Source organism: Vanellus vanellus (assembly GCF_965231255.1).
Source record: "Vanellus vanellus genome assembly, chromosome: Z".
NCBI classification, from domain to species: Eukaryota; Metazoa; Chordata; class Aves; order Charadriiformes; family Charadriidae; genus Vanellus; species Vanellus vanellus.
Genome location: NC_138908.1, coordinates 77,820,291 through 77,833,986, shown reverse-complemented (window position 1 = coordinate 77,833,986; position 13,696 = coordinate 77,820,291). Strand labels below are relative to the sequence as shown.

General features: G+C 52.9%; 1 protein-coding gene across 1 annotated transcript; it reads right to left on the bottom strand.

Moving 5' to 3' along the window:
• Window positions 1–1,753: 1,753 nt before the first annotated feature.
• PIGO (phosphatidylinositol glycan anchor biosynthesis class O) lies at window positions 1,754–13,585 on the bottom strand (the record flags this gene model as incomplete). Its single annotated transcript, XM_082497203.1, has 10 exons — window positions 1,754–1,967; window positions 2,571–2,641; window positions 3,444–3,646; window positions 3,956–4,159; window positions 4,664–6,236; window positions 8,081–8,254; window positions 8,431–8,590; window positions 10,294–10,417; window positions 11,580–11,723; window positions 13,093–13,585. The coding sequence occupies 10 exons, from the start codon at window positions 13,583–13,585 to the stop codon at window positions 1,847–1,849; spliced, it is 3,267 nt and encodes a 1,088-aa protein (XP_082353329.1). The 3' UTR covers window positions 1,754–1,846.
• Window positions 13,586–13,696: the final 111 nt, after the last annotated feature.

Here is a 13,696-nt window from a genome sequence, read left to right as displayed (position 1 = left end):
CTCTTTAGCCTGGAGAAGAGAAGGCTGAGGGGAGACCTTATTATGGCGTACAAGTATCTAAAGGGTGGGTTGAAGGAGGATGGAGCCAGGCTCTTTTCAATGGTTCCAAGTGACAGGACAAGGGGCAATGAGCACAAGTTAGAACATAGGAAGTTCCGTTCAAATAGACGGAAAAACTTCTTTACGGTGAGGGTGACAGAGCACTGGCACAGGCTGCCCAGGGAGGTGGTGGAGTCCCCTTCTCTGGAGATTTTCAAGACCCGCCTGGATGCAGTCCTGAGTAATGTGCTCTGGGCAATCCTGCTTTGGCAGGGCAGTTGGACTAGATGATCTCTAGAGGTCCCTTCCAACTCTGAAACTCCGTGATTCCGTGAAACAAATGGGACCAGAACAAAAATCAAAGCAGGAATCCCAGGCAACCAGTCCTCAGCTCTTTCCAGAGGGGAAAGAGACAAAAGGTTTCATAGCACCATGCCACACAGTGGTTCAGGGCAGTAAAGAATCCCCAGCGCCCATCAAAACTGCAGGGGGAATTTGCTGGGATGTGGCCAGGCACCACGGTCACTGTTCTCTACCTCTGCCCACAAAGAATTATGACGTCTCCTGACTGCAAGCAGTCAAGGGCAGGTTTGGGGTAGTTCATTTGCGGCACAAAGTCCCACACAGAACGCCAAGGTTAAGAGGGAGATAAGCACCAACTGTGGGATCACAGATGCCATTGGCTGCAGTTTCTGGGGTCCCTTCAAAGTGACATAACGCCTGGCACATACACAGATACCAGTGGGTTAAGCCACCTCCCAGAAGACTTGTCACCTGCTCAGGGCTTTCAAGGAGTCGTTCCTGGAGTTCACACCAAGGCCACTCCTACAGTTGGAATAGCTGCTCTGGTCTCCCCTTTCCTCCTGACCAAATCCAGTATGGGGATGAGCCAATGCTCCGTCACTACATACTGCTGCATCTCAATTGCTCAGAATCAACAGCCAGAATCCAGAAGCACGTGCTCAGGAAGGGACTGGGAGCCTCAGCTGCTACAGCCCAGCCTACGGGGATACTGACAGGCCTAGACCACAACTGTAGAGTTTCTTGGTCATGGACACAGTTCTCCCTGCTACCACACAGCCCTCACCCCAACAAGCTAAGCCTGCTTCAGGCTGGAAGAGGCAGCAGGGGAGCGTCTGTTCCCCCTCGCAGGGGAGCCCTTTGTAGGGCTGAGAAAGACCAGGAAAATGGGAGTGAGTGTAGGGCAGCAGGGGCCTCACTACAGAGCAGCCAACTGACTTTACAGAGGAGCAGCTGCCACCGAGACCCCAGGAACCATCTGCGTGTGTACCCATGTGCACTTTGATACCAGCATGAAAACTGAGCACGAAGAGAAGGCTGCAGGACCTTCCCTCTCCTCTCTCCTCCCCTCCTCAGCAGGCCCCTTCCCATTAGTCACTGTCTCTGCACCCACAAGGTGACACCTTGCTGGCCACTGAAGCTGATCAGCTGCACCGTGGGGACAGTTGTCAGGAAAGTAGCAGCAAGACCCCTAGCTGGTGTTTCTCCAGAGGAGCACTTCAGGACTCTTTCTTCTTGGGCTTCTGCAGCAGAGTCCTCCTGCTGCCAACAGATGCCCAGTGAGAGCTCTGGCCTCCACTGCTGAGAAACACCACTGCAATGAGCGGGGAACAGTTGGCTCTGGTCCTCTCGTGCAGCACTGAGGCAGGGAGCTGGGGATAATCCCTGACTGCTGTCGGCAGGCACTCATTGCTGGTGGCTCGTGTATCCCTCCCAGCCCCAGGGAGGCAAGGAGAAAACCACAGCCTCAGCCGACGAGCAGGTCAGGTTCCCCACATCTCCAACGCTACCTGAGCTGAAGGTGGCTGAACCAGGTGCTGACGGCACAGTCCACACGCATCACCAAGGAGATCCCCAGCAGGAGGCAGATGCTGCTCACCACGAAACCCAGTGACTCAAAGAGGAACCTGCAGGCACAACAGACGTAGTAAGGATATCACAGCCAGCATGCCTGCAAAGACAGGCTGCTGCCCTCACTCCCAGAAGACCGATTTTCCTGACAGTGGGAGGCTCGTAGCACCCCAGATCCTAAAACGTGAATTACATTCTCTCCTTGGCAGTTGCTGCCTGCAACCTGGAAGCCAAGCACACCTCTGGTTTAGAGGTCATTCAGGACAATATCCAGGTGGGATTTTGAATCCCTTGGAGGCGGAGGCCACCCCACACTCCTGCTAGCCCAAAGCTGTGCTAGTTTAGCATTTCTGGGTTTACCATTTCTGGTCTGGTACCCTCACCTTTGGCTCTCTGCCCTCAATATTCTTAACTTCCAGGTGGGCTCTGTATGTCCTTGGTAATCAAGATAAGGAGAAATTTCTTGGCTCTACTTCAAGTCCAGCTTCTGAATTTGAAGCAGAAATCAGTTAAGGACAGTCCTATAGCCTCTGCTAGGTATGACGTCAGAAGATGGATCACAAGGTCTCTTCCAACATTTCTGTCTACAAACTCTAGTCAAGATGTCAGGGATATGAGCCCTAACGCTGTATCAGAGCAACTCAACTCCTGTGACTTACTTTGGGGCAAAGACCTTCCAGACCATGAGGTGTCTCCTGAGGATCATAGCTGCACAAACACAGGCCAGAAGCTGTGGGGGAGATCAGGAAAAACAAGTTACAAGTGACTCTGGAGAGACCTCCTGGGCACTAGGTTCACATCTGAAGGTGGTACTAAACTGCACACACCTGAGAGGCTGATACAGCGCTCACCAGAAATAAGCATGCCAAAGAGGATTCCCTTCCATCGTGTCCTCAAGTCAGGAAAAACAAACAGCTTGAACTACACACAGGCCCTCCTGAGGCCAGGCTGGGACAGCACAGGGGAGGGTTCACACTGTGATTAACCTGACCTAGTACTTCACTGAGAGGGGCACCCCCGTGCTCCCACTGCAGGGCCTGCCCCCTCCCTTGAACTGTCTCTGGTCTGACCACACGGGAGAATGATTTGAAGGGCTACACCCCAGAAAGCTACTTGCTTCTTTCATAGGATTAGATTTCTGGTGTTTAGGTCCCTACATCACCACAGCACAGGATCAGAGGAAAACCGGAGCTGGTTCAAAATAGATAGGCATGGTCAGGAAGAGGGAGAGCAGGATTACAACCCTGCAGTTTCTGAACAGATGTTCTCATTCTGGCCAGATGGGTATGAAAAGCAGCCTAATCCATACTGCACCTTCCGCTCTGGAACCCTTCCCAAAACACACAGCAAATGGCATGGCTGAGAAGGGGACCTGTGCAGCTGTTCTTCCATCTGCAACCAGACATATCACCTCTGGGCCTGTCCGCGCCCTGGCTGACCCCTTTCTCTCATCAGAGTGCTCCATGGTTCTCACAGCACACCAGTTTCCTCTTAGACAGCCCTCCCCACAGCTATCCCTCCTCTGTCCATACCTGTGTCCCAAGGACAAAGAGGTACTTCAGCCCCAGCTGCAGCAGAGCAGTGGAGAACTTCTCCGGGCACTCCCGCAGCCTCATCTCCATCATGTGCTCCTCCACCTCCTGCAGCTCCTCCCGGGGCTCCTTCTTGGGCTTTCTCTTCTGAGAGCTGGGCATCTCACACACAAAGGGCCAAAGCAGGAGCAGAGGGCAGCCGACTACCTCAAGGACAAAGGCACATGAATTTACTGGAGCCCAGGAGGTGAGGAGCAGTCTAGGCTCTGCCATCATGCCCTGGACGTGCAGGAAGCATATACCCCAGCTCCAGTTTGCTGGTCAGGCACAACTGCATGGAGGCTGCAGGCTATGGGCAGCTCTATGGCCCCAGAAGGGGACAGCGAGGATGCTGCTGTTCAGCTGGTGCCGGAGCCTTCATCGCCTCGTGCTCAGCCTGCAGGCCTCCAGACAAGGCAAAGCAGTGAGCCATGTCTGCTCAGGCTCAACAGCCCAGGAATAAACTGATTTACCTGCAAAGAGGATATGGGAGGCAAAGGTGTTGGCGCCCACCAGGACAGCAGGCAGGAGATTCGTGCTGTGGTCAAGGTGGAAGCCCACAAAGGCTGCATTCCAGTGGATGGCCGGGAAGATGGGCTGGTGGCCTGTGGAATAGAAGAACTGGGAAGCAGCAAGGAGCCAGGAGATGACTGCATACCAGGGCACCGAAAAAGGCTCTGAGAGATAAAATATAAAAAAAGAGAGATCAGCATTGAGGAACAAGATAGATCCATGTGCAAAAAACCCCAATTGACTTTTCTTCCAGGTTCTCTTTCCATGATCTCTCTTTTGAGAGACAGAAACCAGTCAGGCTCCCACCACATTTACGGCGAGGGGCCAGGCATTCCCTCTGCTGCCCGTCCTGTTACTGGACTCTGTCAGCAGCAGCGAGGTTTGGTGGCTGCTCACACCCTGGGAGAAGGGATGAGTGTAGAGCCGTCTTCCCTAACACAAGGGACTCCTCCTCCTCCAATGTTATGTCCCTGCTGCATGCCCCTCTCTTCTACTAGAGGATTTAAGCAGCTCTAAAAAAGCTAGGAGGATTCCCTGAGGATCAGTGCACCACCATTCCCCAAGAGCAGAGACTGGGCTCTGCTCCTGCTGCTGGAAATAAGACAAGGTTGCTGCAGATAAGGCCAAGGTTGCACATCCAGAGGATGCTCAACTGAGCCCTGACTCACCAGCGTCTCCAGCAAGGCCTCTGGCACGCGTGTGGATGTGCAGCAGCACGAAGGCCTCCAGGAAGAGGAGAAGGAAGGCGAGACTCAGCCGTTCACTGTGCAGAAGCATCAAGAGGAAGCCCAGCAAGGTGAGTGCTATGACCAGGGCTGCTGAGTATACACTGCCCAGCCCGTATGCTGCAACGGTGGCCTTGCAGCTGCCCCGCTCCAGGCGGCTCTTCTGAGACTCCTGCATCCTCTTGTAGATCTGAGGGATGACGTGGAGGAAGTCGACTTCAGAGCTGGGAACCCCCAGGTAGGGAGTGACAATGGATCCTGCTGACTCCCGCGTGTCCTTTGCGAACACTGTCATGGGGTTGCACAGCAGGAGCAGCAGCCCCATGGACGCTAGTCCGTAGACAGCCCATGGAAAAGCAACGACTGCCACCTGCACCAGCTCTTGCAACTTGCCGAGAGAGTCATCAGCGCTGGAGGCAACAGCCCAGTAGCAGGCAATGCAGAGGACCACCAGAGGGAAACCCCACCGCACAAAGAGCACAAGGGGGTCTGAGCTGTTCAGGTTGCCGTAGTGTCGCAGCCAGCTCCGCACCGCGTAGACCAGCCCAGCCAGCAAGGCCACACACAGCAGGTAGAAAAGATTCTTGGCCCGTGCGTTTCTCAGGCTGGCAAGCGGGGAGAGGAAAAGAGAGGGCCGGCACTGAGGGATTTCTTCGCGGCACTGGTGGAAGAAACCAGAGAGGCGCACGCAGAGCAGGAGCATGGCCACAAGGCACAGCAGGTACCAGATCTCTCTTCTGTAAGAAGAAAAGCCAAGGAGCTGCTGCTTGGGTCCTTCTGGCACAGTCAGACGACCGTCCCAGTGGAGCTTCCCTACTAGCAACATCACCAGTGAGGCCAGCAGGAATGGGGCCACCCGGGCCTCAGCCACCACAAAGCTATCGGAGAACATAGCTCCGCAGCGGAAGAGCAGAATGCTCATGGGGAAGACCAGCCCCAGCCATGCTCGCAGCCTCTGCCTCAGGCCAACGCTGGCCAAGGGTGGCTGACTGCCCACCAGATGGGCTCGCTTGGGATGCTGGCCCCACCAGTGCCAGAAAAAACCCAGCTGAGAAGCTGCAGCTGCCCAGGATGACACCAGGAGGAGATCCAGCCCTTCCTGGGTGAAAACACGGGCCAGCCCAAGCAGACCAGCCACCACAAGGCCCCAGAGCAGTGGGTACAAGAGACATCTGCGATAGAAAGAGTCCGATGCTGTTGCCAGCTCTGAGGCCATGTAGCAGAGCAAGCAGGAAGCAGCAATGAGTATGCAGCCCCCCACCATACGCAGGGGATGGAAGCGGGCCCAGGACTGGGTGCATACAGCCCGTGCCTCCCGCAGGTAGAGCTGGAAGCGACTGATGAGGCTTCCCAGTCTGGACTCCAGCTCCGGAGGCACCAGCGCTGCTCCCTGCACCTGGGCCAAGAGTTGAGTGTGCTCCTCCACAGCACCGGAGAAGAGCTCCTGCAGGTGCTGGAGCTGCTCTGCTGGCAGGTCCTGAGCCACCAGTGAGTATGAGTGCAGGAAGCGGTCCACCTATGGGAGAGGGGACACAGGGTCAGACGGTAGCACTGGGACCACTGGGAACAGGATTCACTGCCTCACACACCTCCTTCAGAATGGAAACAGCCCCAGTCTGCCAACCCCTGCCAGGACAGACCTGTCCCCAGCTGCATCACCCAGGGCTGGTCACCCAAATCCAGGATGTGACTGACAGGAAACACAATCCCTCTGCCAAAGTGACATCCCTCTCAAGTGACATATCCATCCTGACAGCCATGCTGACTCCTCTCAGTTTTCCACCTGCAGATGCACCTCTGGCAACACTGTGCATCACTGAGGGCTTTTATGCAGAGACTTTGGTAACAGTAAGGCAAACTTCCCCCGAAGCTTCGAGTCATTACTAATCTGCACCTGATGTCAAACTGACATTGTTGGTTGGAGGACAGACATCAAATTAAAGAGCTTATAGTGGATCAAATCAAACTGCTCCCTCTTCTTCAATACAGGCACATTAACCCTGTACCATAGGCTAAGGAGAGCTTATGAGGAAAGGAACAGAGACAGCTATGATCCCAAAGTCCTAAAAAAAGTGTTACAAGGATATTACCAGAGTAGGGCATCTATACAAACATCCAGCTGCTCAGCAGTGTAGATCTGCTCAAGCCCTGAAACACACTGATACCTTAACATGCCTTCGAGTTGCCTCAGAGAGCAGGCAGAATCAGCCTGTCCCTGCCTACGAATGGCAAACATATGGACCACCTCTCTCGCAGGCCTGCATGGCTTCCCTGGTATGCAAAGGCTTCTTCAAAACCAACGTGATCTGAGCCAGAAACATCCTGAGGCAAATCAGTGCAAATATTTAAACAGGCAGGACTGAATAATGCTAATTCCTAACAGATGATGATCTATATCCTTAGTGACTAATGCGCAGTAATGTACACTATCATCTTTAAATGACAAAGCACTCCAGTGCTCTATAAATACAGAGCAGAGAGGCTGTCTTCCATCAGCAATCGTATTCTCTCCAGCTCCTCACTGACTTGCACCAGTGCTGTGCAACTGGCCCACTGAGGAGCTGGCTGGGGGCTGGAGGAGTTATTCTTGTGCTCCTAGCAACCCAGGGGTCTCTCAAAGGCAGGCCGGCACTTAGCTGAGTCACATGTCTTACAATGTGTGCAGCAAATCTGATTCTGTAGCATGCCCAGAGCAGCAACAGACGGCCCTCACGTCCTCCACAGAGGTTCTGGCTGCGCTTCTTTTATATCTGGTATAATCACTCTCATTCAAATTTTGCCATTCAGCTTTTGGGGTTCTGTGTTTTGTTGCGCTTGGTGTAAACTGTTCCTTCTCTATCCCCCTTTACTGTCACCTGTTACATGGTGTTTCTTTCATTTAGTCCTTCGTTACCATTTTCCTTCTGCCATTGATCTAGAATAGCTTTTTAGCTAACTTGTTTCTCCTCCAAAACTGAAGCAGCATCAAAACATCCATTTGTACTCTTGAATCTCCATTAATGAGACTTGCCTGTAGTCATCTTCAGCCTTGAGGAACCAGCCTCCCAAGTTACCAAATCCACGTCTGACTGCCTGTGACCAACCCTCATCCTGAAGCGAATGCCACCTTCCCAGCCAGTATTTTCCACACCATGGCACTCCCCAACCAGCACTAAACAGGTATTTCACATTTCTCTTTTGAGAAAATGGTGCTGCCTTTTACTGGAGAAAACACTGCAAGGAGGTAACTCTTCAAAATAAGTTCCTCACAAAGACAACACTATGTCACCACCCCACCTCCACTAAACAGAAGAGGTTTGTGCTTAAAAAGCCATTCGTTCTCCCCGCTAGTTCAATGGGGAAGCCTATCATAGGCCATACCTGCTTGGCGTTGATGTGATAGACCGAGAGCTGCTGCAAGGCTGCAGACACAGCATCGCCATCCCCGGAGAAGAGCTCAGCCATCACCTCCCCAATGTTACTGTAGGGGATGGGCACACCCAGCAGCAGGGCCACAGTGGGCACCAGGTTCACCTGGGGAATGGCCTCAGGCTCCTGGAGAGACAGGAGAAGAACTGGAAGTTCGGAAAGAACAGAGCAACACAGCTTTTCACTCAGGCTAGAAGATGGTGGGGAAGGCATCCCTGTTCAGAGGGGAATCTGGGAAGCCAGGAGTTTTCACCGTGAATGACACCTAAGGTAGTGACAGCTAAAGATCAGCTTCTTCTCACCTCTGGAGGGCCAGTGCCAAAGAGGGGTGTTTTGCTGTACATAAACAGAGCTGCATTCACTTCCTTCTCGCTGTCACCACCATGGTCTCCGGTCTCTGTCATGCCATGGTCCCCAGCCACCAGAAGAAGGGTGTCATTCCCCAGGTGATCCACCAAGGACCTGTCACCGGGATAAGAAAGGTCAACCCCTACCTGGGTAGGGGCCCAAATAGCTCAGGTGGGAGAGGACATGTCCACATCAAGCCTGCCTGAACCACCAAGGTGAAGCCCACAAAAGAATCTGAGCAAAACTAAGTGCTGATGCAGAGCTGCAACAACTGAGCCAGGAAGCAGGGCAATACACACTTTAAAACTGAACTGAAAACTCAGAACCCCAAGACAGAGTGGACTGATCTTGCTTAGGTCTCCAGAGAATGGTGGCTGACTCCTCAGCGCCTTCAGGGATCCTGACAAAATGCAATTCAGAAGGAAGGTTCCCAACAGGAATACATTTCAGGCTGCTCTTATTTGGAACCTGTCTATTGCATCATGTTGTGTGAGTAATCTCCTACTTTTAAGGAAGAAAGAGGGGATTGGTCCCTGAAGAACCCAGTAAGTATGACACAATATATACTGCTCTCTCAGATGCAGCAGGGCAAGCTACTCCTTCCAGCACCAAAAATTAAAGCAGTCCTAAGAGTCAAAAGCCGCAGCATTTTGTGCTGAGGCATGGCTGTGTGATCAGGATTCCTGGATACCATTCTGCCCTCTGATACAAAGGAGCAATTCATGGGGTTGCGCAGTAAATGCAGCATTCCCTAGCCAGGGTTCTCTAAGTGCATCTCAAACATTAGCTAAACCTCTGTGTGCCAATCTCCACTATAGACAGAGTGAGGCTCAGTTGTACTGCAGCTGCATCATCGCCTGATGGTTTGGTTGCGAAACACGGCTCCAAGACCTGAAAACAGCCGTACCTTGGGGCAATCCCACTCACAAATACAGGCTGGGCAGAGAATGGATCAAGAGCAGCCCTGAGAAGGACTTTGGGGTGTTGATGGATGAAAAGCTCAACATGATCCAGCAATGTGTGCTCGCAGCCCAGAAAGCCAACCATATCCTGGGCTACATCAAAAAGTGTGGCCAGCAGGGCAAGGGAGGTGATTCTGTCCCTCTGCTCTGCTCTCATGAGACCCCACCTGGAGTACTGCGTCCAGCTCTGGGGCCCCCAACATAGGAAGGACATGGACCTGTTCGAGCAAGTCCAGAGGAGGGACACAAAGATGATCAGAGGGCTGGAACACCTCTCCTGTGAGGAGAGGCTGACAGAGTTGGGGTTTTTCAACCTGGAGAAGAGAAGGCTCCGGGGGGACCTTGTAGCTGCCTTCCAGTACTTAAAGGGGCCTACAGGAAAGATGGTGGGGGGACTCTTTATCAGGGACCATAGTGATAGAACAAGAGGTGAAGGTTTTAAACTGAAAGAGGGTAGATTTAGATTAGATGTTAGGAAGAAATTCTTTACTCTGAGGGTGGTGAGAGGAGGCTCCATCCCTGGAGGTATTCAAGACCAGGTTGGATTGGGGCTTTGAGCAACCTGGTCTAGTGGAAGGTGTCCCTGCCCATAGTAGGGGGGTTGGAACTAAGGTCCCTTCCAACCCAAACTATTCTATGATTCTACGAAACCTAACCTCTTGTGAACATTTGTCTATGCAACCAAGACTGCCCGATAGCTAGGGTTTCAGCTACTGCTAGCCAAAGCAGTTCTCCGTGTTAGCAGGCACAAGCGTTCCCTGTTGCCCTCTGCATCTGTAAATTCCCTGGGAAGGCCCCACCAGCACGGCCAAAGGAAGAAGCCTGCTGGCCACCCCCCACAGCTGCACTAATCACCTGAGCATCTCATTCATCTGGGTGAGCTTCTTAGCCATTTCGGGATGGTCAGGTCCATGTTTGTGCCCACAGTGGTCCACGCCGAGGAAGTGAGCGATCAGCACATCCCATTCACCACTGTCAACTGCAGAACAAGAGCGGTCTCATCACACACTAGCCTGGGATTCAGGCACGGTCTCTATGCCTGGATCCTCCTGCCAGAGCTTTCTGCTTGCCTCTGGAAACTGCTATTTCTTCCCCTCCTGCCATTGTCACTCCCAGCTTTCAACTAGACCAACGCAGGTGTTAACAGAGGGCACCCTCTTGGTCTGTGGATGCCTGCGTGCAATGCCGCGGGGAGCTCAATGCCTGGCAAGTGACCCAGTATCCCTGGGTTTTGTTCACCACCCCTCATGAGGGGAATAGCCCAATGTCATCCAAGTCACCTTGAAATACCCTTAACTCAAACGGCCACAAACTGAGCTAAACCAAGGGGATGCTCAGGAAAAGGAGAACCCAGAACTCTAGTTCTTCTATGGAGATATTTCAGGCCAGACTCATCAACATGCCCCTCTGCATCCCACCCAGGACATGGGGCCAGCACACAAGCACTGTCCCTAGCTAGAAAGTTACCCCGGCCTCTCCCCTCTGCTTCAGGGCCTCAACACATGAAAACCAACATATTTGCAGATAAATGATGAATTGCAGCTCTCCCACAAGGCACAAGGATTCCCCCATGAAAAACCACTGCACACTTGATTCACTTAAGATTTGTATCAGACAAAGCAAAGAGCATTCTCCTCGATCCCAGGACCTCAGGGAGGAGTCTGAAATCACCTAAAATTCACAAACCAATCTCACGCTTCACCTTCTTCCCAAGACTCAAGGCCATTGACGCTCTGCTGAGAGCAGTGCTGTGGCCCAGCCTCTCAGTGGGTAGCTGCACTGTTGTGTATTTCTCAGAGCACTATGTGCCTGCCCAGGCAGCCATGTGTCCAAGTTAAGCTGCTCCTCCTGCTCCATCCTGGCAGTGTATTTCCAGGATAGATGCAGAAGTCTAACCTTGTCCCATCAAGCTGCACTCTCTCCCAAATGAAGGAAAGATATTTACAGAAACAGTTCATGGGCCACAAAAGCTGGCTTCTCTATGGAAATCCAGCTACAGCACTGTAATTCCGGTGCAGCAGTGTGTGATTGCCCAGCACCACTCCTTAGCAGAAAAAAATCTTTAGTCCTACCCCAAACTTGCAGTAGGACACCCACAGAATGTAAAGGGTTATTCAGGCCCTGGGGAAAGAACTGCTTACCAGTTGGATAGAGATGCTGCAGGATCCCATTGTCCACAGTGTGAAGATCCTTCACGTTAAAAGATGGGAAGAAATATGAGCGGAAAAACTTCTTCGGGAAGAGTCCTTCCCAAGTGTCATCACCCATGAAGACCACTCTCCTTCCTGAGTCAGCAAGAAAGGAATCAATGAGAGGAGGGAGCTCACCCAAGTCATATTGTTACCCAAACTAGTGCAAAGAGCCTGGGCAGATCCAGCTCAGGGTCTGGAGTACTGCCTCCTCTCCAACCCACACCCAAAAGCAATCTAAAATTAAATTGACCATCTGGCTGTATGTGAGTTTGAATATGGAATCACCAGCCCTGTTTCTAAGCCTACAAGCGCCCCTCACACCAAATCTACCTGCACGACCTCATGACTTATCACTGAACTCTGACACGTTAGCCAAGCAGAAAGACTGGTGGGTTGGGCAGACCAGGAAGCAGAGTGGTACCCACCCATACTGCTGCAGAACTTTGGAAGGTGCAGCACAAAGCTGACAAAACCTTCACCTAAGGACCATGACCCCACTGTAAAAGACAAGGCTGTAGATGGCTGCCAACAGGGGTTGTGTAGAAGCCGTGCATCCTGGGCTCCAGCTTTAGACACAATAGTGGTGAGTTTTCATAGGCAGAAAAGAGAAGGCAAAAGCACTGATGCTTCCCACTGCCCTTGCTCTGCCTGCCATCAGCCAGCCCTCCATGTTTCCGCAGAGCCTCTCCAGCCTGGGAGAGTGGCCTCCGAGGCCACTGCTCTGGCACAGGAGTCTACCAGCATTTTTCACCTTGAATGACTTACTACTTTTGCCCACCTTCCTCACACACAGGGGGAGTAGACAACCCAGTCATGTTGCCTCATCACACGCACTGGTTATTTGTGCCACTTTGAGCCCTGAAAGGAAAGCTCTCTGGCTAACACAAGACTGCATCCTGTCCCCTTGTCTCTACTCTATCATCCCCCACTAACAAACCCTTTACAGCTGCGCTAAGCACACCCCAGCAACACCAAATCATATAGAAAACGTGATGAGGTTGCTACTTAATAGCCAGAGGCAGCTGCTGTCTGAGTGACAACCCCACAGCACACCTGGCAGCAGCTCCTCCCTCACCGTGCGTCTCACCTGAACGCAAAAAGGACACGACTGACTGCCCTTGGCTTTGTACAGCCATTCCTGACGGTGACCTTGTAACAGTCACCATCACAGACACTTTCACCTGCTTTCTTGTAATCTTTGAAGGTGACGAAGACAAAGCCATGGTCCCAGCTACTTCTTACTGATGGAGTACTTCTTACTTACTGAAGATGGAGAAACCCTGCCTGTGTGACAGCTCTGCCTGAGACAACTATCATCTGAGCAGTGCATAAGAATTAGCTGACAGGGTGGAGGTGTAAGCAGTTCCCTGCCCAGGGAGAGGAGAATAAAGGTCCTGTGTGAGTGCTGACCAGCGGTTTAGATGTGCCCCATCCCAGTGGGACACTGCCCTCGCCTACCTACCATTCTGCACCAGCTGCGACAGCAGGTTGTCCTCCTGGATGGCATAGGTGGCAAAGTTGCTGCCCACGTCGATGAAAGTGGGCAGTGAGCCGGTGGTGAGGCCCTTGATGCGCTGCATGGTGGCGGTAGGGGGATCAGCTCGGAAGCGGTAGAGACGGGCATGGCGGGGCTGGGAGGTTGCAAGGTGGTGCAGGAAACTCAGTTTGTTCTCATAGGGCAGCGGGCTGGCCTTGACTGGATTAAAGCGGGCAAACTCAAAACGGAGGGCATCGATGATGATGAGCACGGCTTTGGAAAAGCGCTGGGGTGCCCAACAGGAGCCTGGCGGGAGGCTCTGCCTCTCCCAGGGTGGTGGCACAAGCGGGTCTGAGCAAGAACTGCTGCTGGCAAGCTCAATCCGGGTGAGCAGGAAGCCGCTCATGAAAAGTCCGATACCAGCAAAAAAGAGAAAGCAGACCCAGGCCAGGAAGAGCAGCACTGGCCACCGCTGCATCCTAAGGGGAAGCACAGGCAGGCTCAGCCCCTCCGCGGCTCCACCTGGGCCAGGTACACCCCCCCCACCCCCCCTCCAAGCCAGCACCCCCCCGGCCCCGACACCCCTCAC